Source organism: Patiria miniata, unplaced genomic scaffold (genome assembly GCF_015706575.1).
Source record: "Patiria miniata isolate m_02_andy unplaced genomic scaffold, ASM1570657v1 HiC_scaffold_5, whole genome shotgun sequence".
Lineage (NCBI taxonomy): Eukaryota > Metazoa > Echinodermata > Asteroidea > Valvatida > Asterinidae > Patiria > Patiria miniata.
In genome coordinates, this window is record NW_024037072.1 from 29819949 (window position 1) to 29833345 (window position 13397).

General features: G+C 45.0%; 2 protein-coding genes across 2 annotated transcripts; both read right to left on the reverse strand.

Moving 5' to 3' along the window:
• Positions 1–5101: 5101 nt before the first annotated feature.
• On the reverse strand, positions 5102–5560 carry LOC119741362. Its single transcript, XM_038217113.1, has one exon. It carries the CDS (start codon positions 5558–5560, stop codon positions 5102–5104), a length of 459 nt encoding a protein of 152 aa, XP_038073041.1.
• An 11-nt stretch (positions 5561–5571) lies between these two features.
• LOC119741363 lies at positions 5572–6000 on the reverse strand. The gene has a single exon (XM_038217114.1). The coding sequence runs from the start codon at positions 5998–6000 to the stop codon at positions 5572–5574; it is 429 nt and encodes a 142-aa protein (XP_038073042.1).
• Between the last annotated feature and the right edge of the window lie 7397 nt (positions 6001–13397).

The window sequence follows — 13397 nt, forward strand, 5'->3', positions numbered from 1 at the left end:
CACAACAGCTAAAGTGCAGAAAAGTACCCATTTCAGTGTAACTTTTACCCATAATTGTGTTACGTGTTTGCACAACAAAGTTGGGTAAAAAAGTTTACCCATGTGACGACCATGTTCCCTTTTTACTCAATTATTGGGTAATCTTTACCCAACCCTCCTTTTACCCAAGTGTTGTGTCAGTTTCTTACCCAGATATTGGGTTCAAATTTTTACCCTGCACTATTGGGTTCTAAATTTACCCATCACTTGGGTTGTTTTTGAATTAGTTGTTGTGTACCTTTGTTATTGATCCTTGCGGTTTTATTCAACTTTGTACTCTGCAATGTGAATTGCATGCTAGAGACAGCAATCGCGAGGGATTTCAATAACTGAGTCCTGGGTTGGAAAGTCAGTAAAATGAATAAGATAATATTTCCCCAAATATGGTGCTGATGCATAAGGACTATTACGAGGAACGTGGGCTAAATAATGGGCAGGGGTGTTAGAATTTCCCTCAATCAACTCATTCAAAAACAATTTCCCAAATGTCGGTCACTTTACTCCGTGTTTCTAGATCTGAGAACACTCACTATACGGTACATGAAACGTATGCATCATGTGCATGGAATCGTGGTTGGCAGAGCCGTGACGTCCAAGTTGCACATAAATGTCCAAAAAATAAGCATGTTACTTCTCTAATCTCCCCGATATTAATCCTCATACATCAGCATCCCATTTGGAGGAAACAACACTGAAATTCATTTCACTGACTTACCTGGAACAAAGAAATCACGTCATCAAAATCCCCAAATTGTTGAAAGTCTCACAAGCGGCGGCCATTTTGTACATGAGTGATGACGCGTGCACAATATTGGGTAAACGTTGTCACGTGCGTCAGTTTACCCCACACAGTGGTAACATTTTACTAATGTCATGGTAAATTCTACTCTTCAACGTGAACAATGAAATAATTGTTACACAGCGGTGGGGTAAATCCAGTTTCTTTAACCCATCGCTTGGGTAATAACACCATGATTTGAACTCTTTGCCTGTGCTGCAGGGACTTGTAGTCAATGTTGGGTACTATTTTACCCTATACATGTGTAGCACATTTGACACAAGTAGGAGGTACAAGCGAAATTTTCATTTTGCTCAATATTGGGCAGAAATGACGCAATTTTTTTACGCAACAGTTTTACACAACATAAATTTACACTTCTTTTTTAGAGTGTAGGCATGCGCAACACTACAAATGGAATCCAACAAAGCACGATCGTCTTTGCAGCGACCATTTCCCTGCAGAGTGCTTCAGGGTGGAATGGGGGGAAAACACGTCTGCGTGTCGATGCCGCACCGTCAATCTTTGAAGACTACCCGACTTACAATGAGCCTTGGGGCCAGGATAGGCTATCGATAATTACTGTTTTGGGGAATGCGAGTTCGTTACAGTCAAGTGTCACTCACCCAATTCTGTTCCGATGTGTGTGTGCGGTACTGTCCAACTGTTCTCCCGCACGGTGGCTGGCGGTAGAATTTGCCTCGACTACCGCGAGACGAAACCGATCCTGGTCCCGAGAATATATATTTACAAATGTTCACAAGGTTACCGACGGACGGACGAAGACGACGAGAATTAACTAACTAGTATAAAACTTGGAATTGTTGACGAATAACGATGATAAACTGGCAAAACTTGGCACTTCGAATTTACAGGAACGCGACGTTATTAAGACGTCAGAACGAAGGGGCACGTCCTTCGCACGTGTTTGTGAACCAACGAAAAGTCTATGTGAAACGCGTATTATGTACAGGTACCAGCGACACGCGAAAGTGCTGACAGGTCAAAGTATGACGAAATGCTGACAAAGGTCAGAGTTCGCGCGGGGTGGTCACCACATCAGCCCCCTCCAGAGAGCTTCTGGAAGAAGTGATCGAAGAAAAAAAACACATATATATACAATATTTACAGCGTTCAACCACAGTCGAACTGGGAGAGGTGCGCGGGCCAGTGAACCCGACGGCCGGGGTGCGTGTTGTTCGTTCGGTCGTGGTACTGTCCTGATCAACTGGAGCAGGCAGGGGAGGTGCCACCGGCGGGTTTTGAGGAGTTTGCACTGGCGGTTTTGGCGATGTTGGTTGTGGCAACGCGGTTGAGGGATCCATCTCAAGATACGCGACTTTCAATCTATCCAAACTCACTGTGTCGCTCTTGCCGTTGATGTCCAGTGTATAGTATTTGTCTGCTCGCTCAAGTACACGATATGGTCCCTTGTACGGAGGTTCGAGTGGTTTGCGCACATGATCACATCGGACGAAAACGTGTGTGCAAGACAACAAGTCCTTGTGAAGCTGTGTGGTGCGGGTGTGCGGTCGTGTAGGTGCTGGCGCTATCTGACGCATGACGCGTTTGAGGCGATGAACATAATCTCCTGGGTCTAATCCAGCATCATTGACGTGTGCGACAAACTGTCCAGGGAGGCGCAATGTAGTTCCAAAGACGAGTTCCGCTGTCGAACACCCAATGTCCCGTTTGACGACTGTTCGGATCCCCAGCAGAACAAGAGGGAGTGTTTCCGTCCACCTGTTGGGCTCGTCCTGTGCTTTGAGTGAAGCTTTCAACTGTCTGTGGAAGCGCTCCACTAGTCCGTTTGCGATAGGATGGTACGAAGTAGTGCGGATGCGTCGACTGCCAAGTAATGTTGTCAAGGCGTTGAACAGGGCTGATTCGAATTGTCGGCCGCGGTCGGTGGTGATTGTCGATGGTGTGCCATATCTTGTTACCCAATTGCTCACAAACGCTCTGGCGACAGTTTCTGCAGTTATGTCTGGGATCGGAATGGCTTCCGGCCACCTTGTGAAACGGTCAATGCACGTGAGTAGGTATGACTGACCGTTGGACGGTGGAAGTGGGCCGACAATGTCAATATGCACGTGGTCGAAACGGGCATCAGGGGTGATGAAGGTTCCTAGTGGTGTGATGGTATGCTTGTGCACCTTGGATTTCTGACAACGGATGCAGGTTTTAGCCCACGAACGAACATCATGGTTCATGTTGGGCCACACAAAACGTGCGCTGACTAGCTTGAGAGTGGCTCTGATTCCGGGATGCGACTGGGAATGCAAGGAGTCGAACACTGCTCTTCGCATCACCTTGGGGACGAAGGGTCGAGGGGTGCCGGTAGCCATGTCACAAGCTAGGGTGTTCTTGCTTGCAACCAGCGGAATGTCCTGTAGCTGAAGAACCGACTGCTGTTTGTGTTGGAGTAAGTCATCATCATTGCGCTGATGCTCGGCCAAGGCTTGGAAATCGACATGGCAGAGAATGTGTTCAGGCTAATGCGTGACAACGCGTCAGCGACGTTGTTGTGTTTACCCTGAACATGTCTGATGTCAGTTGTGTACTGCGACACGTAGTCAAGTTGTCGGATCTCGCGGGGGGAGTATCTGTCCGAGCTTGCAGCGAGTGCGTGTGTCAGCGGCTTATGATCTGTTAAGATGGAGAATGCGCGACCCTCGACAACATGGCGGAAGTGGCGGATGGCAAGGTAAGCCGCTAACAGCTCCCGGCCGAACGTGCTGTACTTGGTCTCCGCAGGTTGCAGCTTTCGTGAGAAGAAAGCAATGGGACGCCAGATGTCATGTTCCAGCTGTTGCAGGACTCCACCAACGGCGAAATCAGAGGCATCGACCATCAGGCTTAACTCAGCATCGGATCGAGGATGAGACAAACGAGTTGCATTGATCAAAGCCGACTTGACTGCTTCGAAGGCATCGATTGCCGTGTTGGTCAGTTCGATTGTCTTCTTGGGTTTTCCAGCGAGAAGGTCGGTCGGAGGTCGTGCCAAGGCAGCACAGTGGGGGATGAAGCGGCGATAGAAGTTGACCAGTCCAAGAAATTCGCGCAATTTCTTGGTTGAATTGGGGACTGGGAACCGTTTGATCGCGTCAACCTTTGTGTCCAGTGGCCAAATACCGTCCTGGTCGATCTGGTGGCCTAGGAAGTGTAGTGACGGCACACCAAATTCGCACTTGGCGGGATTCACCACAACACCGTACTGATCAAGCCGCTCGAAAAGCGTCCGAAGATGCGACTCGTGCTCTTCTTCGCTATGGCTGGCGATGAGTAAATCGTCGATGTAGGCGTATACGAAATCCAACCCGTGTAACACTTTATCGATGAAACGCTGAAACGTCTGGGCTGCGTTTCGCAGTCCAAAAGGCATGCGCAAGAATTCGAACATGCCAAATGGAGTGGTGATGGCCGTCTTCGGAATGTCACTCGGCTCCACGGGGATTTGATGGTATGCTCGGACTAAATCCACCTTCGAGAAAACAGTCTGGCCATGCAAAGACGAAGTGATGTCATGTACATGTGGGATTGGATAGCGGTCAGGGACGGATGCATTGTTCAGAGCGCGGTAATCCCCGCACGGTCTCCAATCACCCTGTGTTCCTTTAGGCACCATATGCAATGGCGATGACCAACTACTATTGGAGGGACGGATGATGCCCAATTGTAGCATGTGGTCGAACTCCGCCTTGGCGATTTTCAATTTGTCCGGAGCAAGGCGTCGTGGCCTGGCGGATACAGGAGGGCCTTTAGTTGTGATGTGATGGGTAACATCATGTTTGGGTGTTGCATCCTTGAAGCAAGGTTTTGCAATGGCAGGGAACTGACCCAAAATGGCTGTGTATTGAGTGTTCGGGGATGGGCCAGCAAAAACAGGGCTGAGAACATTGGTACTTGTTGCAATGCCTTGAATGCTAAGACTAGTGGTGGAATCTATGAGTTTTCTGTCCTTCATGTCAACCAATAACCCAAAATGGCGAAGGAAATCTGCTCCCAAAATTGCGACTGGTACATCAGCAACTGTAAAAATCCACCTGCATGTACGCCTAAGACCCAAATCAATTGTCATTGAACGCTCACCGTATGTGTGAATCCGTGTCTTGTTGACTGCCTCGAGCACAAAATCACTCCTGCAGCACTGCTTGTCTCGTGGCGTTGGAGGGAGGATGCCGACCTCAGCACCGGTGTCCACGAGGAACTTGGAGCCTGTGATTTTGTCATATACATGGAAAAGGCGACATTGATTGGGTGTGCCAGTGGATGAAGTCGCCCCTATCCGCTGGCCTGCTGGTTTCCCTGGGCCGTGTTGGAACTGTGGTTGCGTGTGTAGTTGCATGGTTCCTTGCAGTTACGAGCTTTGTCCCCGTATTTCCAATGGTACCAGCAGGAATCAGTAGGGTTGTCCCCCGACGCGGAAGAACTGCGATCGCGTCTGTGCTGGCTTTGGTCGCGACTGCGGCTCCTCGACCGACCGTGTTGATACTGGTTCTGGCGCACCAACAACTCCATCTGGGCCGTGAGCTTTTCGACTTGAGCTTGAAGCAACTGTATTTCCGATGCAGCAGATGGCTTGACTGCAGCAACAAGTGCTGGTGCTGGAACGGCAGCACAGGCCTGAGCTGGTGACGGGGAAACTTCAACGATTTTGTCCGCGAGCTTAGCGAGTTGTGCGATGTCGACGTCGCTTGTCGAGGCCAAGATCAGTTGGATGTTTGTTGGCAGGCGTTGCATGAACAACTGCTTCAGGATTGCAGGCTCCAGTGTGTTATTGCCGAGGTGCGAGGTTGTTCCATGGTGCGAAGTAACTGCGAGGGCTTCTTATCTCCAAGCTCTTCTGTAGTCAACAGTTTTTGGAGGCGCTTTCGCTCCGACTCGCTAGTGCGTTTGATGAGCTCCTCCTTCAGTTTGGAATATGGGTTATCAGCCGGTGGGTTGACTAACAAGTCCCTTACTTCCTGCGCAATGGATGGTTGTAGAGATGCGATCACGTACGAGTATTTCGTGAGCTCCGATTTGATGCCCCGGGTAAGAAACTGCGCCTCAACTTGTGCGAACCATATCACCGGGTCGTTGGGCCAGTACGGTGGGAGTTTCAAAGCTACTGCACTGACTGGTGATGCTCCAGAAGACCCTCCAGAATCTGGATTTTGCGGCTCCGATTTGGTAGCCATCGCACGTTTCTGGGTCACCACTTTGGGGAATGCGAGTTCGTTACAGTCAAGTGTCACTCACCCAATTCTGTTCCGATGTGTGTGTGCGGTACTGTCCAACTGTTCTCCCGCACGGTGGCTGGCGGTAGAATTTGCCTCGACTACCGCGAGACGAAACCGATCCTGGTCCCGCGAATATATATTTACAAATGTTCACAAGGTTACCGACGGACGGACGAAGACGACGAGAATTAACTAACTAGTATAAAACTTGGAATTGTTGACGAATAACGATGATAAACTGGCAAAACTTGGCACTTCGAATTTACAGGAACGCGACGTTATTAAGACGTCAGAACGAAGGGGCACGTCCTTCGCACGTGTTTGTGAACCAACGAAAAGTCTATGTGAAACGCGTATTATGTACAGGTACCAGCGACACGCGAAAGTGCTGACAGGTCAAAGTATGACGAAATGCTGACAAAGGTCAGAGTTCGCGCGGGGTGGTCACCACACTGTCATGAATTTAAAGGCCTATCATGTGCTTAATTTGTTTGATTTCGTAGAAAGACTACAGTCTCGTGTATGGACTTCAGCACGAGAGAGAAAAGCTGCCAACGGCAAGGAAAGAACCGACCCAAGCCCCCGTCGAAGATATTGCTTCGGTGCATGGCTGTAAAGGCAAAACAAACATCAGCGATAGAGCATGCATACACTCTACCACCAGAAATGGATCTACCCTCGGCAGTAGCAGGAAGGCTTGAACAGGAAACCAGTATTTCGTTATCGTGTTATTGTTGCTCCTCAGGAATTGAAAGATTGAATAGCCTTCTGTTTGCATTCATGCATATGAGGAAGATATATTGGATTACTTATTCTGGTTCATAAATTTATGGGAAGCAATACTCACCTGCTGGTGGATGCATAGGCTAGACCTTCACATAAATATTCGGATGGTGACAACCAAATTTTTTTTTTCATGAGCAATGATATTCTTGACATCTTGATTAATAATGGATGATATGGATATGGAACTGCCATTTCATCAGATTATTTATTAGCTAACGAGTAAGTTTTCATTGTATATAAATTGTTTATTACTTAAAAGTTATTTAAGTATTAGCTTGTTCAGAACTCACAACAGATGGCCAGACTAATTTTTGTAGTCATCCATTCCTTTCAAATGTAATGTTTCTATTGAGGTTAGCAGTATTAATTGATGGCCCATTGAACATCATCTGTCAGGTGACATGGATACCATCTGTAAATAAAGCTATTATTATTATTAAAGCAACGCAATATTTCCAGTGCCCGCTTTTATCGTTGCTCGTTTACAAAATGATTTTCTGTTATTTCATTTTGATGTTGGTAAAATTAAAAGTTTATGTTTTGTCTGATAGGCAAGTAACGGTTGATTTTTATTGCACATTTTAAAAAAGAGGGGAAAATCTCATGAAACTGATTCACATTTAACTACGCTTTCTGACATTTGTCTGTGTTAAAGATATAAGAACACAATGTGGCTACTTTTCGGTACAAATTAGTATTCTTGGCTGAAAATCAATTACCTTCAACACAGTCGCCAATTTGGCCCCAAATAAGACACAGAGGCAAACTCATGTGTAACATTTCAAAGGAATATGAAATGTCACATTGTCAAAAATCGTAGTTAAAAATGTCAACCTGTTGTTAAGAACTTCAACGCAAAGCTGAATTCAGGTGGGGGTGTTGGAGATATTTTTCCGTCCATCATTCAGCAGCTGCCCTTTGCGCGTGGCGCTATTCACGTGACTTTGCAGCGCGTCCATGAAGAACCCAGAAGTTTTGCACAGTGAATGGCGCGTTCGAACGCGCGTCCGATCTAGTTATTTTAAGTTCTATATCTATGGTCAGAATTGTATAGTTCTAAATTCAAAACGCAACGCCACGGGTGCGTTTTGCGCAACATCGCGCAGAACATGCTACGCGCGCGTCAATCTCCATAAAAGGGTTGTTTACATCAAACTCACCAGCTGAATACTTTAATATTTTGCTAGAGGAATATTTAAAAAAGCATGAAGTGAACTTGTTGAACAAAATTGGGATAATTTGAACGAATTATTTGATATTTTTTTACCGAAAAGGTATTTATGAATGGGAATAAATATGTGCTCGGTCGGTATTTATCACTCTGTTTAAGACCGCTTAGAGTCTGGGTGCTGATAATTACCCTCGCCTCCGGCTCGGGTAATTATCAGCACCCAGACTCTAAGCGGTCTTAAACAGAGTGATAAAAACCTCTCGAGCACACATTTATTCCCTTATTAACAAAAGGTATTTCAATATGTGGGACTTACATGTACAGGGTGTGACAAATGAAAGGAAACCCAAATGGCAGGAACCATCTTTGTAATGACGTTCTGCATGTAGTTCTTTCAAAATCTAGGATAGGAATTAAAGCCCAATTAATACGCTTTCTTTTAGTGCAAGCATCATTCAAGTCACTTTTGTACTTTTCAAGTTACGAAATTTTAAACGCAAACACCGTTTTAAAGTTCTGTCCACAAATCACAAAAAAAGTAAGTAGTGTTCTTTCAGCAAAACGAAACAATTCACATTCATCCCTATGTTAATTGTTTTCGTTTTCAAAAAAAAAAAGGAACACGTGTGATCCGTGGACAGAACTTTAAAACGGTGGTTGTGTTTAAAATTCCGTAATTTGAAAAGTACATGAGTGATTTAAATGATTATTGTACTAAAAGAAAGCTCATTAATTAGGCTTTCGTATCCTAGATATCCTCGAAAGGGCTACAGAACGTCACTACAGATACGTCATTACAGAAGGGGTTTCTTTTTTTGTACTTATCCTGTATCCTATACATGTAGTTATGTAGATATAGGCCTTTGAAATGTCCCTTTAATGTGACGTCACATGACTTATAACATCATCAGCTGACGTTTGGGAAAATAAATCCGGTTGTTTAAAATTTGGATACAGCTTGTCACAGACTCTCTTAATAAAGATTGTGCAGTGTGTAGTGTATGCAGACTACAGTAATCTATTTATAGCGCAACCAGTGTATGACGTCATTTTTGTGATTGGATGTACACTCTAGTACGTGTGTACTCTAGTGTGTTATGGCATGACATGGAACGTGAATACAATACGAAGCAACCAGAAAGGTATAAATCTCTGTCTCACATTAATCGGGTATTAATAAATACCTTGGAGAGTTGATGGTTTCTGATTGGAGACTCGATCACGTGGCCGTTCATTAACAATGATAATGGACCGGCTTCAAAGATCAAGCGAATAAATGGCCCCTGAACCAGCATTGATCAAGCCCCGTTCAGCCCCATGCAAGCCAATGATTGGTCAAAATAAAGTAACAGTCCTGCGGTAACTTTTAACAATTGAGCACTGCACATGCGCTCAACCCCCATCGCGTGAGACTGACGCGCGCGTACGCAACACAGTTGCTAGGGGTGCGTGCGTACCGCGTGCGCGCGCGTAAGGAAGTTTCGAAACGACATCGTACAGCAGTGCAGTATATACTGAGAATGTTTACGACGAAAGCGTAGATCTACGATTTATTTTCTTTGCAACACTTCACCCACCGACATATTTACCTTTCCTAAACCAAGCATCTTTGTAATTCCAGACACAAGGAATGTGTAAACGAGATTTCAGCTTCCTCCATCAGGTAAAGATAGTGTGACAAAAATCAGCTTTTCCTTTAAATAATCTTTCCGTACTAGAGAATAGTCTGGTTTCCTTAACATGAATCTCGTACGACAGAATAGAAATGAAACTTGTTGATTTTAGGCCATTTTCAGCCCTCAAATCCAACTTTATTCACCTACTAGACTTACCAAATATTCGTAGTATTTATAGAATAATTCCATAATGATGTGAAGAAGCCATAAACTTTGCATTATACTGTTGTTTCTTTCCGGTACTTGTGCAAGTTTTATAACGTTCAAGGCATTTGACGTTTGTGCACAGTGTTATTGAATGCACCCATTGTTTGTGTGTTATTGACTTTTGCACACAGGTTAATGATGTACTTAATTAATGCAGAGATTTCATCATCAGGGTTGGTGACTCGTTTTGCATACGTGATACGCGCTATGCGCACTTTTAGCCTATTGGAACGCGCGCGCTCACTGCGCCCCAGATTCAGTCCTGCCAAAAGTGCATAAAAGGCGAGCTGGAACAGCAATCGAGCGCTCTGCTCGCCTCCAGAACAAGCCCTGTGGGAAGAACCAAGAAGAAGAGGAATAAGAAAAAGGAACAAGCAAGAGGGAACAAGCAAGAAGATGAAGAAGCAAGAGGAATTGAAGAAGTAGCCAGAGGAAGAAGAAAAGAAGAGACAAAGCATGAAGAAGAATAATACCGATGTCCACACTGAAAAGGAAGCAACGTACAACGGAGAGCGACAGCCTATGCATTATGCGCCTTGTACTGTGTGTACATATCCGCGCACAAAGAATGCTTAATTAGACTTGCTATCAGTCCGATTAGCGCACTGTGTTTAAGCGGCGGCAATTAGAATGTGCGTATGCAAACTAAAGTGACCCAATCTGATGAAGTGTTTAATTATTATAATTTGATGGTGATTGATTAAAACAAACAAGAAGTTTGATATCTTTTTAAGTATTCTGCCTCAGAATAAAGGTTTAGGGCAAGACTTAAGGCCAGACTCTTAGGCAAGACTTTAGGGTCAGACTTTAAAGGGAAAGACTTAAGAGCCAGACTTTAGGCCTATAGGACAGACTCGAATTATATTGCCTCCTCCACCCCAGCCTTCCCTTTTCTTTTGCGTTTGCGCGCCAAGTTATAGTCCAACCCCTCCCCTTACCCTTCCCCTATCCATAAAGTCATCGAGGCTTTGAAGAAAGCTACGCTACCAGACGAACTCCACTTGGGTCAGGTTGACGTCCTGAGATTGTGACGGCGCCCTCAACGCTGGTCCCGGTCAAGCACTAGCTCAGACATACATCACCGAATTTCTCCTGGTTATTAATCCCGGCGGGTTTTTAGGGATTCGTTGTACCCCTGGGTATATCGAGCCCCGGATTCCCGTTACAATATGAAAACATTGTTGTAATTTGTTTCGCTACGGCAGCAGTTTCTGTTGAGTTTACGTCGTTATAGCTGTTATAGCTGTTAAGCTAAAATATGGCCCATGAACATGAACACAAACAAGTCTGGAAATATCGCCGGAAAAAGTCACAAAATTGGAGCATTTTAACTGTTTATTTCGTTATAAAGGTATGGGAAAAACAGTGTGAGGAGCCGGTCTTCACTGCGTGATAATGACCGGGTGTGGGGGTGACCGCTGTTAATGGACCGAGACGAAGTCGAGGTCCATTATTAATTGACGCACGAACACAACACGTGTTCATAGCATACGTGTTCATGGTGTCTCGCCACTGTATGTAGGTGCTTTCTATCGTCCCCCTACATCGGATGTGGAGTACATAAAAAATCTGGATTCTGCCCTCAGAAAAATCCCTCGTAATGCATCAATTTGGTTACTGGGGGATTTTAATCTCCCTGATGTGAACTGGGATCAGTATAAATTCAACCCTGGAGGGTCTTACGCTGGACAGAGTAAAACCATGATTGACATTGCCCTTGACAACAACTTGAGTCAACAAGTAAAACAACCTACCAGACTTCATAACATATTGGACTTGTGCTTCACTAACTGCCCTTCCTTTGAGGAGAGTACCAATGTCATCCCAGGTGTAAGCGACCATAAAGCGGTTATGGTTAACATACTAGTTAAACCGAAATTAGTTCGCCCAGCGAGAAGGAAGATACTGCTGGATGCCAAGGCCAATTATGCTGCTTTTGCCGACTGTATTAAGGATTTCGACAAAAAAATTACACCCGACTACGTTGCTCAGAAGGATGTTAATCAACAGCAAATTTATTCCATCCAAAATGACATCAACCAAGTGGAAACTGTTAAAAAAACATCGTAGAACGACTGACCGCAAATTCGGAAAGCCAAGAAAGAATACATCCATGATGTCATCGGCTGTAGTCTCCAAAGCAACAACACAAAACCATTCTGGAATTTCATCAAAGCCCAAAGGCGGCAGATGTTTGGAATCTCCACATTGACTGATTCATCTGGTGCCACTGTGATCTCTCCGATTGACAAGGCTAATTTGCTGAATGAACAGTTTAGTTCAGTTTTCACAAACGAAAACCTGGACAGTTTCCCTACATTACCAGACTTGGACATACCCGACATGCCAGAAATTCAAACACATTCAATTGGGGTAGAAAAATTACTGAAAGATCTGAGACCAAGCAAAGCACCAGGACCTGATGCCATACCTCCTAGAATCTTGAAAGAGTGCGCCTCTGCTTTTGCACCAGTTTTTTCTAAGATCTTCCAAAAATCATTGGATACTGGATGTTTACCTAAAGCTTAGCTTGAAGCAAACGTCACGCCACTTTACAAGAAAGGTGATGGCAAAAATCCTGGTAATTACAGACCTGTGTCGTTGACGTCTATTCCTGACGGATGCCCAACATGGTTTTTGCAGAGGTCCCTCTTGTGACACCCAGTTAGCTGCTGTGACCCACGACATGGCTGGAATTCTTAACAATAAGAGTCAAGCTGACTTAATTGTAATGGATTTTAAAGAAAGCATTTGACTCGGTGCCTCACCAACGTCTTTTGAGGAAACTCCACAACATCGGCATCAGGAACAATGCTCTGGAATGGATTGACTCATTTCTCACTCAACGTTACCAGCAAGTTTTTTTGGAGGGCACTTCTTCAAACAAGTCGAAGGTCATTTCTGGGGTTCCACAGGGGGCAGTGCTGGGTCCTCTCCTGTTTTTAGTATACATTAACGATCTGCCACAGAACATCAAATCGCCTGTGAGACTCTTTGCAGATGACTGTGTCATGTACCGGGAAATAAAAACTGCAGCAGACCCTTGCATTCTCCAACAGGACATCAACACACTTGAAAAATGGGGAAAAGATTGGCACATGTCATTCAAGGCCTCCAAGTGTCACAACACGAAGATCACCCACAAGAAGAACTCAGTCGACTCCAGTTATCACATGGGTAATACCAAACTACTAGAGGTTAAACACCATCCCTACCTGGGGGTTGAATTTAGTAATGATCTCAAGTGGTCCACTCACATGGATCAGATCATCTCTAAAGCCAATCGTATGCTCGGGCTACTCAAGAGAAACATCCACCACTGCAACAGTAATACCAAGTCCATTGCGTATCAGACACTAGTCAGACCAAGGCTAGAATATTGTTCCGCCATTTGGGATCCTCATCATGCGTCGGATAAAAAGAATTAGAAAGCATTCAACACAGAGCAGCTAGATTTGTTATGCAAGACTACAGCAGGGAGTCAAGAATCTCAGCAATGTTTAATAAACTCAAAT

What these genes read in the sequence shown, in the direction of transcription:
- LOC119741362 (XM_038217113.1), bottom strand. Translation starts at nt 5,560, where the DNA reads ATGCAACGCCTGCCAACAAACATCCAACTGATCTTGGCCTCGACAAGC.
- LOC119741363 (XM_038217114.1), bottom strand. Translation starts at nt 6,000, where the DNA reads ATGGCTACCAAATCGGAGCCGCAAAATCCAGATTCTGGAGGGTCTTCT.